Here is a 14,925-nt window from a genome sequence, read left to right on the forward strand (position 1 = left end):
AGAGAGAGAGAGAGAGAGAGAGAGAGAGAGAGAGAGAGAGAGAGAAAGAGAGAGACAGACACAGAGACAGAGAGAAAAATAAAGAGAGAGACAGACAGAGAGAGAGACAGAGACAGACAGAGGGAGAGGGAGAGGGAGAGGGAGAGGGAGAGGGAGAGAGAGAGAGAGAGATTTGAGTCCTGCTCTCATATTTACTAAATATGAATGTGTAGCAAGAACAGGGAATAACAGAGAAAAGTCATAGACTACATTTCTAACCCAGCAGACCACCATCAGTGCTTTGGGGAGATGCCTTTTGGAAGACTGACAGAAGGATATGGGCGAGAACTTCATAGGATAAGAAGGCATAGATGGATCATAGTCTACAGTGATCTGGAAATTCCCACATCAACAAAAGCGCAGGCTTATTGAATTATGAGAGTCTACGCATGCACACATACGCGCGTGCGCACACACACACACACACACACACACACACACACACACACAGGGGCATGCCCTCACCCACTAAAGAAAATAACTTACATGGGCACCTGCCCTGTCAGGCTTCTATCTTAAAATATAATAATTTCACCAAGTTAGGTGATGCACAGAGTTAGCACCTGGAGCTGGTGAACTTCAAACTCCAAATTCTCCAGCTAATAGGTGCAATGGCCAGGCTTGTCTCTGATCCATCTTCCCATGACTAAAACATCTGATGAATTGAAGCAAAGACGTCTGTGACTAAAGTAAGCCCGGTGCTTGGGAATCAGAAAGGAGGGAGGCAGGGGCACAGGGCTTTGGAGAAGCCAAGAAGGCAATCATGCATTTGTAGAATGAGTGAGGGAGAGGGGGAAGCAGCAGGAGGGTGGGTGGTCGCTCCCCCTGGAGCCATGCCCAGTGGCCTGGCATCATGGAAATTTACCCAGCACGCTTGGTGGAAGCTATCCAACTCTGCAATTTCATAACTACCATTATCAGGCCACCTCACGTTTATGTACACTAGAGTGTTTTATACATTTTGGCTATAACCAAGAGGCACACGTTAGTATGGCATGAAGATGGCCCCATGTTCTCAAAGGCAATACCAGCAGAGTACAAGCTCATCAGATAGGTCTTTATCACCTCGAAAGTCTTTGACTCGAGGCCCAACAGACAATATATCTTTTTTTAACCCTTACCTTTTATTCTAGTAACAACTCTAAGATAAAGGCAAGGGATAGGCAAATGGAGTTGAGTGGCTTGCCCAGGCTAGGAAGTGTGTGAGACCAAGTCCTCCTGACTCCAGGTCTGGAGCTCTATCCTCTGAACCACCCAACTGACCCCCAAAAAACAACAATATACCTGAGGCAGTTAGGTCACCTAGTGGATAAAGAACTGGGCTTGAAATCAGGAAGAGCTGGGTTCAAGTTCTGATTCAGGTTCTTAATAGCTATGTGACCTGAACAAGACACTGAATCTCCCTGTGTCACAGTTTCCACAAATATAAAAGGGGATTATCATAGCTTCAAACCTCACAGAGTTATTGTAAGGTTCAAATATATAATATATATAATATATAAAAGTCTTATAAACTTTAAAGCATTTCAGGTCTCCACTAAATCCCAGCTTTTCCCAATTCTCCTTCATTTGAGTACTTTCTTCTGTGGATTATTTCCCATTAAGCTATACATAGCTCATGAGTATATAATCTATAGTAAACATGCAGTACATTTTACATCTATAAATATATTCTATATTTACATAATATATTTAAATATAACAACATATATAAATAGATTATTGTATAAATATATAATAGTGTATATTTAAATATATTATACATCTACATATTTATTATATAATATAAATTTAAATATATAGTGTACTTATATATTATATATTAAGTATATCATAAATATATTATATTATACATATTATATTATAAATATAATACCTAAGTGGTAGAAACCCTTTGAATGGGAGCTTCTTAAGGGCAAGGACTGTCTTTTACCTATCTCCAGAGCTTAGCACAGGTTCTAGAACATAATAGGCATTTAATAGAATTGACTAACTTACTGACATAACTGTCAGTTTTATTATGATTATTAAATTAGCATCTGAGGGCCAACCTTGCTAAGCTCAGTAAAGGTCCTTTATCGAGTTTGCTAGAGGGTCATGTTTTCATTTTGGTCACAATAACTTTTGAAGACCATCTACTAAGCTATAAAAATTCTGTAATATGTTTCAGCAGTGAAACTTCAGCTCACTGAAATATTGAATCTTTGCAAATATACTTGCAAAAAAATTCTTTGCAAAAATATTTACATACATTCCTCTTATGCAGGTGGAAATTTGATGCACCTGAGCTGCATCCTTTTAAGTTACGTGCTCACTTTATGTCATTACGTTTGAGAGAGAAATTTGGCTGAAACTGAGTCAGTGGGGCTCTTTTTGGGCTTTACTTTAGTAAAGTGTGGCAGGTGAGGGTCTCTGGCTCTATGCTCTGTTCACTTGGCTGAAGGAATCCCTTTCTCTCTCATTTTTGTTATTATTAAATCCTTTAAATTAAAATATTGGGAGTATTCATTCAATTTTATTCTCACACCCTCCAAATTCTTTTAAAGACTGGCTCCCTATCTCACCTGGGCTATAAGTGTAAAGACTACTCATGATTGGCAAAGGAGCTTTGACTTGTTCCATTGCCTTCTTGGACCAGTTTTCTCCTGCTTAGGCAGCCTGGTGCAATCCCTGGCACTTGGGAGGCTCATCATATTGATGCTAGAGTAAGTGTGAATATCCAATCAGCTTTCTTCCGGATGAAGAGCGAGAAATCCCAAGCTCAAGAGATCTCCCAACCTCAGACATTCCAGTAGCAGAAACTTCAGGAGTGCATCAATACACCCAGCTGCTGAAATAATGCTTACCACAGCCTTTCCTCATCTATAAAATGAAGGTTTTGGATTAAATGATCCCCAAGATCTTGAGATTCCCTTCTATTTCTTTATTTATGAGCCTAACTGTAGTATCCTACATCAACTCCAGGAGCTGGTTCCCATTAACTCTGCGTCAAATATAAGTATTTATCTGTAGAAGTAATCTACCAGGGCAACTAGGTGGCATAATAGATAGAGGGCCAGCATTGGAGTCAGGAAGACTCATCTTCATGAGTTCAAATGTGGCCTTAGACACTTACTAACTAGGTGACCCTGGGCAAGTCATTTAACTCTGCCTCAGTTTGCTCATCTATAAAATGAACTGGAGAAGGAAATACAAACCACTCTAGCATCTCTGCTGGGAAAACCCCAAACTGGGTCACAAACAGTTGGATACAACTGAAAAATAGCTGAACAACAAATCTACCATCATTTCTGTGGAAAGAATAATGACTCTGATGTGTACTGTGTGAAGCTGGGTCTCAGTTCCCCCCCTCTAGAAAATGAGTTTTCAATTAGCAATAATCACAACTCAGAAAAAAAAACCTCATTGGCTGCTATGCTGCCATTGCACAAAACTCCCCTTCTATAAAATGAGGAAGCAGAACTAGATGACCTCAAAGATCCCTTCCAGCTCTAGATATGTGATCTCTAAGATGTAAACGTGGCAGGTATCATTACCACACCCATTTGCTAACTGAGAAAACTGAGGCTGAGGGAGGAAAGGTTGAATTACTTAACATCCTATAGTTGGTGAATGCTAAAACTAAATTGGGATCTCCCTGTGCCTCTATAGCAATGCTTATCCCACTATACCATAATGCCAATTAGTATAGTAGCCAAAGGACTGAACTTGAAGTCTGGACATTTGAAATCTGTCCCCAGAAACTTACTATCTGACCTTTGATCAGTCCCTTAGCCACTATTGGTCTCAGTTTCCTCAGCTATAAAATGGGCACAATAAGAGCAGCTATCTCACAGGGCTGCCTGAGGATCAAACACATGTGTAAACACTTTCCAAACCTTAAAGCTCTGTTTATAATACTATATGGTAATATAATATAATATAATAGTATTAATAGTATAGACGTCATAGGGATTCAATGATGTTCTAACCAATACTGAACACTGAAATTCTAAATTGATTCCATATGACAACTTCCATAAGAGTAAATGTCCTCATTCCCTTGATGCTGGTGAGCCCACTTGGCCACAAACACAGGTCATATATCACAGACATCAAACGTTCTATTGGGCATACAAAGCTTCATTCCAGGAGATCACACCAAAGCAAAATCGTAACAGCCTTCAGCAGCCAAGAGGACCATCCAAGGCTTTGCCAATATCAATCCAAAGGGCTATTCTTTTCACAAGACCTTCCACAAGCTGGCTCCCACCTCCATTTCTAAGACTTATTTCATGCTACACCCTTTCACATAAGCTATGCTCCAGTCAAACTAAAATAAATGAACTCCGAGGGAGGCTAACGTGGCTCCAAATTCAGGGCTTTTACCACTATATCATGGTTGTCTGAGTCTGCGAGGCAATGGGGTAAAAAAGCACTGGACAAAGAGACAGAAGGATATTGGTTCAAATCCTCCCTCTCACGGTGGGCATTTAACGTCTCCAAATCTTAGTTCTGTCATCAGTAAAACTGAGATAATAAACATAATTAGTGTCTATTCCACAGTATTGCTGTGAAGTCAAATAGGATAAGATACCAAATATGAAGTGCTTTGTAAACTTTCAAGCACTATATTTATGGCAGCTAATTTTTTTAAAAACCTTTGCCTTCTGTCTTAGAACCAATACTAAGCATCTCTTCCAAGGCAGAAGAGTGGTAAGAGCCAGGCGAACAGGGCTAAATGACTTGCTCAGCTAGGAAGTGTTTGAGGGTGGATTCGAACTCATGAAGATGATTCTTCCTGACTCCAAGCCCAGTGCTCTATCCACTGATAGGATTAGCTTTTTATGATTTTTTTTTCTTTTTTGCCTAGACCTATGACTTTATTGGTGCAAAGAGCTCTCTGTAGGGAAATTTCCTCTAATCATGCAGATTAGGCAATTTTTCTACAAATTTTAGTTTTAGAAAATTTTATGGGACACTGAAAGTTTAAGGAATTTGGGCAGGGCCGTGTAATTAATATGCATCTAAGGCAGAATTTGAACCCAGGCCATCCTGATGCCAAAGCCAGTCCTCTATCCTTTACAACATGCTCCTTCTCAAGTTCCTTCTTCATTTCTGTGTTCTGTCCTTTCAGTCATCTCTGATTCTTCATGACCCCATTTGAGTTTTCTTGGCAGAGATACTGGAGTTGTTTACCATTTCCTTCCCCAGACCATTTTACAGATGAAGAAACTGAGGCAAACAAGATAAAGTCACTTGCCCAGGTCACCTAGCTATTAAGCATCTGAGTGGAGAATTGAATTTGGATGGTCCTAACTCCAGGCCAGGAATTCCATCTACTATGCCACCCAGATACCCATCTATATTTTCTAAAATAGTTTAAATCCTAGAGCCATTCCAGAATCAAGAGTTAATACTAGAACAATGGCAGTAATGACAACAACAACAACAACAAAAACAACAACAATAACAACAACAACAACAACAACATTATCTATAGAGTGATTTAAGGTTTGGTAAGTGCTTTATAAATATTTCATTTTATCCTTGCAACAATGCTGTGAAGTAGTTGCTAATTTTATTCCAATTTTATAGATGAAGAAACTGAGTCAGACAGGATTAAATAACTTGCCCTCTTTCACACAGCGTGGAAGTGTTTGAGACTGGATTTCAATTCTTCTAAACTCCAGGTCCAAAACTATCCCCTCTGCTGCCTCAGACAGGAAAGAAACTTGGAAATCATCTAGTATGAATCCTTCATCAGGAAAAGTAAATAACTCATTTTCAGAGCTGGGAAGTGACCCAAGAATATAGGTAGTGTATAGAAGACTTGAACCCAGGTCCTTTGACTTGAAAGCATATACTTTTTTCTATAATGCCATAGTCAACTCTCTTTTAAGTCTAGGCCAATATCATCGCCCCTTTTCCCTGATCCCCATCCCCTACCACAAGTGTTTTGCCTTTTCATATGTTTTTATGCATTGTCACAATCCACATGGAAATAGGTGGATATGTATACACACACACACCTATCCATGTGGAGGTATATAAAGTATACCAAAAGGGTTAATGCTGTTTTGAGCTTTGGGGACACACATACACATCTGTGTGTTATTATATAGGACTACAAATTAAAAGTTTTAGTGTAGTTTCAAGGTTTAATAGCTTTTGGGACATACATACACGTATGGATGTGCAATATGGATGTGTGTGTGTGTTCTAACTCTGACCCAAAATTTTATCTAGGTTGTAAGCTTCTTGATGACAGGGATGGTTTACTCTTCTTTGTATCCCCCTGGAGCTAAGAAGACAATCAGGAAAGGCTGCCTTCAGAAAGCAGGATCTGAGCCTTGACAGAATAAAGGAAATGAAGAGTTGACAATGAGGAGGAAGACTATTTCTGACATGGAGCAGGGCAAAGATATGATCATCTGGAATAGTAAAATCAAAACCTGAAGACCCAACAAGCACAAACTTTTGTTTCCTGCTTTTAATCCTCATGATTTCTCTCTCTCCCTCTCACTTTCTCTCTCTCCCCTCCCTCCCTCTCTCTCTCTCTCTCTCTCTCTCTCTCTCTCTCTCTCTCTCTCCTACCTAAACTCGGGGCTTTCAACTATGAGCTCAAAAATCTGTATCTGTAAATAACATGGGATGAAGAAAACGGCCCTAACTTTGCCTCAGTTTTCTCATTTGTAAAATGAGCTAGAGAAAGAATGGCAAACCACTCCAGTATCTTTGCCAAGAAAATACCAAATGAGGTCATGAAGCATCAGACATAACTAGAACAGCTAACCTCAGAGGCATTTTGTGATGAATAAGTCACACACCTAGGAATTCCTCTCTATGTTAGACCCATTATCCTCATTCTTTATTCCCTAAAGGTTTGGGACTATGTTATTCAATATGTGCTAACATGTAGCCTTTTCATTTTCCTGGAATCCCTTCTTGTGGGCACATTTCATGGCCCCAGCTAGAGGATATCTCCTTAAAGGAAGGGACCACACCTTCTGTTACCTTCATGTACCTCCACAGCCCTAAGTGATACAATCACAGGATCATAGAACTTCAGCTGGAAGATACCTTAGAGTCCATCCATCCAAGGCCAATTCACTAATACAGATAAGGAAACTGAGGCCCAGGGAGATGACTGTTCATTTGTAACCATGCCTGAGGTCCCATGCATGAAAAGCTTTTAGAGATGGGATCTGATACCAAGTCCTCTGATTCCAGAACCAGTCATTTTTCTGCACTGATATATAAACACTTGCTGTCATAACGGCAAACACATGAAATATAATTTGTCTAGGTAATTTTGAATATAACGTCAGTATTTTAGTACCATTGGTTTCTCTGGCTTTTTTTAAGTCCCAACTAAAATCCCACCTGAAGCCTTTTCCAACTGCTCTTAACTCCAGGGCCTTCCCCCTATAAATTATCTCCTATTTATCCTGTATACAACTTGCTCTGCACTTATTTGTCTGCATGTTGTCACTCCCATCACACTGCAAGTTCCTGGAGGAAAAAAAGTTCCTTTTCTTTATTTTTTAATTGATTGACTGATTATAACTTGAAATTGCTGACACTTGGCCTTTCACTTTAAAAAGAGGATGGAGGCATAGAGCTTTTAAATATCTTCATTTTCTTTTTTCAATTCAAAATACTTCCCTATGCAAAGGAAAAGACATCTCAAGAGCCAGTAAAAATCCCTCAGGGTCCCCAAGCTTCTAAAATTTGGATTATTTATCAGAAAATCATTCTTTTTAGCAAAGGGGCAGACGTCATTAGTAGAGAACATAGAAGAAACAATTCCGCCTGGTAGCCCTTCAAGTGGCGTGCCTGGGAGAGCTCTCTCTGAGATTCATCCACTTAACCCCATATGGTTATAATTTTGGTTTAACTAGGGGAAAAGTTGCTGTTCCAAGACAGTTTAACATCCGTTCTCCCTAAAGCAATATCTACTTTAACCTTTGTCTACTCTTCTTTTCTGTCTCCTTCTTGAGTATTTTGCCTCTTTGGGGATTTTTTTCCCAACTGTTGAGCCATGATAGGAAGCTTCATATAATCTAATCCATGGCTTTACTATCCCTGATTACCAAAAGAATGGGGTCAGCCATTTGAAAAGGCCATTGGAAATTGGTCAAATGAAAAATGGCAAGATCTGTCAAGACTGACCATAGGCCACAGTTAGGCTAATAATTGCTGAATCGAAATCTAAAGTTGTTTTTGGAAAGAAATCCTAATGGCAGGACCCATAAGCTAAATAATAGGTAAATAAATAATAGGGATGAGAGGTGGATGATAAGAACTACTATGTTCTCAAACAATAATTATAAAGATAACAGAATATATCTTTAGGAAATGGTTATGGAGAATGTGTCCAGTTTGTGTTAAGGTAGCAGGACAGAGACATTTCCTTTTTTTTTTTAATTCTTACCTTCCATTTTAGAATCCATACTGTGTATTGGTTCCAAGGAAGAAGAGTGTTACAAGTTAAGCAATGGGGGTTAAGTGACTTGCCCAGGGTCACACAGCTAGGAAATGTCTGAGACCATATTTGAATACAGATCCTCCCATCTCTAGGACTGGTTCTTAATCCACTGAGCCACCTAGCTGCCTCCAAAGGACATTACTTTTTGCATTTGACTTTTATCTCCATATGACACCTTCCACCTAAAAGTGATCTAGAATGTAAGCAACTTGAGGACAGGACTGTTTCATTTTTCTTTTGGTATCACCACCTCCTAGGAAGAACCTTACACATAGTAGATGCTTGATTAATTGGTTCTTGACTGCTCCTTTCTCTTAACAAATTCTATCTGGTATCTAATTTATTTCATCACATGTCATATCTATTAGCCAGTAAGAAATCTAAGTGCAGGGATACTATTATTTTTCATCTCAGTACTCCTAGCACTTGTGTCTTACACATGTTCAATGAATATTTGTTGTGTTATTATGAAAAATTGAGCATTTAAAAAAGTTTCATCTACTTAGAAATGGTGTTTGGCTGCCATTTTGCTTCAAGATGGTGACATAATCAACAAATCAAATTTTGAATAGGTCTTAATTCTTTTGGGGACATAAGTTTGATTAAAGCCAGTTGTTGTCTTCTTGAAAAGGGTTTGGAGAATGGACAAACATGAAATGGTGAGTAGCCAAGTTGAAACAATGACCTTATTTTGTTTGCTCAGTTAATACTCTACCTTCTGTCTAATAGTCATAGCTAAAGAAGCACTTAGCATGACTTCTCTTCTTCCTGAGTCATGCTATATCAAAGGAAACAGTATCAATCCCTGGGGCAACCAAGCCCAACTTGATCTAACTGCCCTTCATCTCTAGTTTTGGTATGTCCCCAAATAAGTTTAGATTCTACAATGAAGTCAGAGAAGACACTAGGTAGTTGGGTTTTAATAAAATATTATTTAAATTGAGTTTTTAACTGACTCTTACACGTCACTCTTTCATGAACCTTGTTTATAAAAATCCAGCCCATAAACAATATTTCACCATGATCCTGACATGAGCCAGCATGGTCCCCTGAGAGTCTAGCATTAGTAAAGGCAACAGAATCAGAAAATCTATTGAAAAGGAGCATTGAATGTGAGTGAACAGGGGACTTTTCATCATTTTTAATGGGAATTTTACATTTGCATTTGACCGTCTATTATGAAATCTCACCATTTCAGGTACAGATGACATTTTTTTCAGAGTGGTGCTTTAAAAAGAATGTCATATTTGCCCTTCATTTTCTCTTCTATGTCTGGGAAGAGGGTAAACAGTTCTAGATACTCGGGCCACATGCATTTTCTAAGTGATTCTGACTGAACACATCACACTTATGGAAACCACTTCTCTGGACTCTAATGCCAAGTATCTGAACTTTACTTTTCACTAGCAATATAATATTTATTCACTTAATTCAATCATATAAGTACTTTTTAAACTCTTACCTCTGTCTTAGAATTGATCCCGAGTGTTGTTTCCAGGGCAGAAGAGCAGTAAAGGGCTAGGCATTTGGGGTTAAGTGACTTTCCCAGGGTCACACAGCCAGGAAGTGTTTGAGGCCAGATTTGAAACCAAGTCCTTCTGATTCCAGGCCGGCCTGCCTCTATTTCTTGAGCCACCTAGCTGGTCCTAACAAGTATTTATTAAGCAGCTACAACTAAAGGGGATCAGGAAATGATTTCTATGGTAGATGGCATCTAAACTAAGCCTTAAAGTAAGATAAGGACTCTATGGGGCAGAGGTGAGTAGAGAGTGTAGAATGGTACCACAGACTGAACACTAGATTTGGAGTCAGAGGTCCAGAATTTAAATTCCAACTCTCAAATTGCTCCCTTGTGACCTTACTCAAGCAAACTATGCCAGTATCTTTGCCCAGAAAGCCCCAACTGGGGTCATGAAGAGTCAGACAAACTGAAACATAACTGAAGTGACCTTAAAAAACTCCCTTAGTTTCACTGGCAATTCTTCTCCTCTATCAAATGTTGGGGTTGAACTCGATGACCATTAAGAACCTTTTCAGTTCAAAATGTGTAATCTGGTAGACTAAAGTACATTCTAGAGACAGGGTAGAATCCATACAACAGGTTAGAAGTGGGTAATAAAACAGTGATGTGAAGGAAGAGTTAAATAGGCCATTTTGTCCAGACTATACGTGTTAAAAAATGACTAATGTAAAATAATTCTGGAAAGGAAGATTAGAGACAAATTATGAAGGTTATCCTAGAGACAGGAGGGAGTTGATAATAATAATCCTTAATAAAGTCTTGAGTGAGGAAGTGACACGGTCAGATTTTTATTTTAGGAACATTATTTTGGCAACTGTATGGAGGACTGATTGGAGAAGGTCGAAAAAGGAAGATAGTCTCATTTAGGAGAATATGTCAATAATCCAGGTGTGATATTATAAGGGCCTGAAGTCAGGTAGAGGCTGTGAGTGAACAGAAGGGGATGAATACAAGAAATGTCATGGAGATGTGTATGTTCATTTGTGTCCCATTAAGGCAAGTGGGTTACACAAAAGCCAAGTCAATAAGGAAAGGTTTTATTGAAAAGCAAGTTGGGCCCACCTGTACTTCTATTTCTGGCAGATAGATGGTACAATGAAGGGTGCTAGATCTGAAAGTCAGAAAGATATCTTCCTGAGTTCAAATCTGGCCTCAGAGACTTACTAGGAAACTTATATCTGTGTGACCCTAAGCAAGTCACTTAACCCAGTTTGCCTTAGTTTCTTCATCTGTAAAATATTTTAGAGCTAGAGAAGGAAATAGCAAACCACTCTACTATCTCTGCCAAGAAAACTCTCAAAGGGGATCATGAAGAGACGGACACAACTGAAAACAATTCAACAATAACAAAACAAGTGGCAGGAACTATGTTAAATTATTTACAAATATTATTTTATTTGATCCTTACAACAACCTTATTGTTACCACCATTTTGTTGTTGGGTAAACTGAGGCAGGCAGAGTGAATGAATTGCCTGGGGTCACATAATCTGAGACTGACTTTGAACTCGGGTCTTCCTGACTTTCAGCCCACAGTCATCTATCCACTACTTCACTTAGCTAGATTTAGAATCAGAGGACCTTGGTGCAAATCCCAGCCCTGCCAATTGCTACCTTAAAGACTGTGGCCAAGTTATTTAACCTCTCCAATTCTCACTTTTCTCCTATAAAATGAGATAGCTGAATTACATGACCTCTAAGGTCCTTTCCAGGTCTAACTCAAGTCTTCAAGATGTCTATTAAATCTATCTCTGTCCTCTTTTATCTTGTCATTCCCATAGCTTTCACCCTAATTCAGTTCCATCTGTGACCTGAATTATTATAACAATGTGCATAGTCTATCTGTCAGAATTTATCTATTTAACAGTTAAGTTATATAAGCCCTTGACGGTAAAGCCTGTCATAGTTTTTAAATCTCCCTCTCTTTCTTACTTTAAGTACTAGGTAAATATGTAATTGTTTTATCAAACATGCCTTTTCAATAAATATTTGTTGAACAAAAGCTCACTAAAATCAGAATTTGTTTATATCAGTCTAACTTTCTAGTGACTGCTTTATGCTTTCCAATTTAACTTCATTTAAAAAAAAAAAAGTAAAAATTGATTTACAAGAGTCAAAAAGCCCAACCAAACAAGAAAAAAAGTGCTCATAGAGTGACCATCTGGTAGGTATGTTCCTCTAAAGTAGCATGCAATGATGGAATGAAGAAGATCCGGGAAGAATCAAGTCCTCCCTCTGACACAGTCTTCGACATGACCAAGAGTAGGTTATTTCACTAGTATTTAGCTCAGTACCACTGTGTAGGAGCTTTGTTGTTGTTCAGCTATGTCTCTTTGTGACCCCATTTGGGGTTTTCTTGGTAAAGACACTAGAGTGGTTTTTGCCATTTTCTTCTCCAACTCATTTTATAGATGAGGAAAATGAGGTAAACTGGATTAAGTGATTTGCCCAGGTTCACACAGCCAGTAAGTGTCTGAGGTTGGATTTAAGCTCAGGTCTTCCTGACTTCAGGTCTGGTGCTCTATCGAGTGTGCCACCCAGGAGCTTAATAAATGCTAACTGTTTGAGTGACTGATTAACCAGTCAGTGCTCCATTCCCAGTGCCTCTAACACCACAAATCCCAGAAGGATTGTGAACTGTTGGAGGGTATTTCCAAGCTGGTATTCCCCAAAGTTGAGCAAATTCTAGGTATGAACCAAAGAAAAATAAAATTTCTAAAGCACAATAAAAATTTCAAACTTACCGGTTGGCCTCCCCACCATCTGTGATTAAATTTCTCTCGTCCTCGAAGGTGGAAAGTGGCATCAAATACAGGATCATACATCGAATTGCCAACAATTCCATGTGATTCAGGGTAAAGTCCCTATTTCGAGTGGGAGATTTAGTAATAAAATTTCATCAATATGCAAAACAATCAAGAATAATTCTAGTTCAAGAATTACTATACTTTGGAAAGATGTGTGTGTAATATATATATAACACATATATAAACATATAAGTGTTTATATGTGCTGTATATCCTTATGTATGTACACAAATACACATATTTGATACACATATATAAATGTATGCAGATGTCTCAAATTACCTACTTATAATTATACATGGAAACAGACAGGCATTTCCATTTGTAGATATGTATAGAATAGTCATTTTAAAATATATTCTGGGGGGCAGCTGGGTAGCTCAGTAGATTGAGAGCCAGGCCTAAAGACAGGAGGTCCTAGGTTCAAATCTGGCCTCAGACACTTCCCAGCTATATGACCCTGGGCAAGTCACTTGAGCCCCATTGCCTACCCTTACCACTCTTCTGCCTTGGAGCCAATACACAGTATTGACTCCAAGATGGAAGGTAAGGGTTTAAAAAAATTTTTTTAAATAAAATAAAATATATTCTATATTTAAGAATGAAATAATGATGAACTACTTATACTCTTTATTGAAGAAGGTAATAAATATGATTTTAAAAAGCAAGGTGAGAAGGGTGGACTAGAATATAAGCATTTTATTTTTTATTTTTAATTAGTTAGCAATTCAGGTACTTCCTTAAAAAAAATCTCTCTGTTTATGTGTGTGTGTGTGTCTGTCTGTCTGTCTCTTTCTCTCTCTATCTCTGTCTTTGTCTCTCCTCTCTCTCTATCTATGCCTGTCTCTCTCTCTTTCTCTCTCTTTCTGTCTGTCTCTCTCTGTCTGTCTGTCTCTCAGCAAACAGGGCTAAGTGACTTGTCCAGAGTTGTACAGCTAGCAAGCGCAAAGGCCAGATTTGAAATCAGGTCTTCCTGACTTGGTGCCCTCATGTTTTATCTGCTTCCACTATCTGGCTCCCCTCTAACTCTCTTTTTCCTTTCTTTCTCAGTACTCCTAGCCTATCTATCATCCAGGAAACAAAAAAAAAGCCAAGTGTCTGAATCTCAAAGAATACCTAAATTTCTAATTACATAATTAGCCAAATATAATAAAATCCCAAATTCAGAGCCCATTAGGTTTGCAAAACTGAATATCCCACTTTATCCAAGACAAATGATTTTTCACTAACGACCTTTTTATTCCAAGAAAACAACACACTTGTTAAGTGAAGAATATACTTGAAGGTTTTAGCATTAGAAGTCAATGAAAATGTCTTTTATCTAGATGCATAAGTAAAAACAACTTCACTGCTATGATTTGCAGATGAAAGACCAAAGCTTGAAAACATGCTAGTTTCTCTTCCAATACAATTTAACATTTCTTAAAATCATTTTCTCTTTCAATTATCTCAGAGTGAATCTTTCCTTTAAATATATTAAAGATATCTTTAAAAAACAACTTACAGTTGCCAAGGTATATAAGTTAGGGAAGGTTTTTGTAGGGTAAACAGGTCTCATGTAAGGAGAATGGGTGCCACAAGATCCTGAAAACAAAATTGTAGATGTTAAAAATGGAAAGGTATTAGATAAGAAAATGGGGACAATTAGCATTTGAATATTCTGAAATGACTAAAAAAAAAAAAAGAACTGCTTCATAAAACTACCAAGAAATAGCGGGGGGGGTACTATTTCTACTTCATTAGATATTCGTGAGATCACAATTCTTTTACCGGCCCTCAAATGCAATATATCAGAGTCCTTGTATTGTACAAATCCATCCATAGACAAAAAGGACCAACTAAAAATAGAGTTAATACATAAGCCACGGGGCGGGGGGGGGGGGGGAAGGAAGACATAGTAAAATTTCTTACTTAGTTTTTCAATGTTAGGCATAACCTTGCTGCCTTTCTTCATGTAGGATGCACGGAACCCATCCACAGAGAAGATGATTAATGGAGGACGAACAAACCTTTTAAAAACAAAATATTTTACTTTAAAGAAATGACTTCCAAAGTTTTCATTATATACATGAATCTTGTATTACTAGA

At 38.3% G+C, this 14,925-nt stretch overlaps 1 protein-coding gene across 3 annotated transcripts in view; it reads right to left on the reverse strand.

The window, feature by feature from the left end:
- The window catches only part of ENPP2 (ectonucleotide pyrophosphatase/phosphodiesterase 2), a 131,622-nt gene that overhangs the window by 82,776 nt on the left and 33,921 nt on the right, over window positions 1–14,925 (reverse strand). For all 3 annotated transcript variants that reach the window (XM_044668930.1, XM_044668923.1, XM_044668916.1), the window contains exons 6-8: window positions 14,749–14,846; window positions 14,342–14,421; window positions 12,775–12,894 (exon numbers count right to left, since the gene is read on the reverse strand). In XM_044668930.1, the coding sequence (XP_044524865.1) occupies window positions 12,775–12,894; window positions 14,342–14,421; window positions 14,749–14,846 (298 nt within the window). The remainder of the gene's footprint in view (window positions 1–12,774; window positions 12,895–14,341; window positions 14,422–14,748; window positions 14,847–14,925) is intronic.

Source organism: Gracilinanus agilis, chromosome 1, assembly GCF_016433145.1.
Source record: "Gracilinanus agilis isolate LMUSP501 chromosome 1, AgileGrace, whole genome shotgun sequence".
Lineage (NCBI taxonomy): Eukaryota > Metazoa > Chordata > Mammalia > Didelphimorphia > Didelphidae > Gracilinanus > Gracilinanus agilis.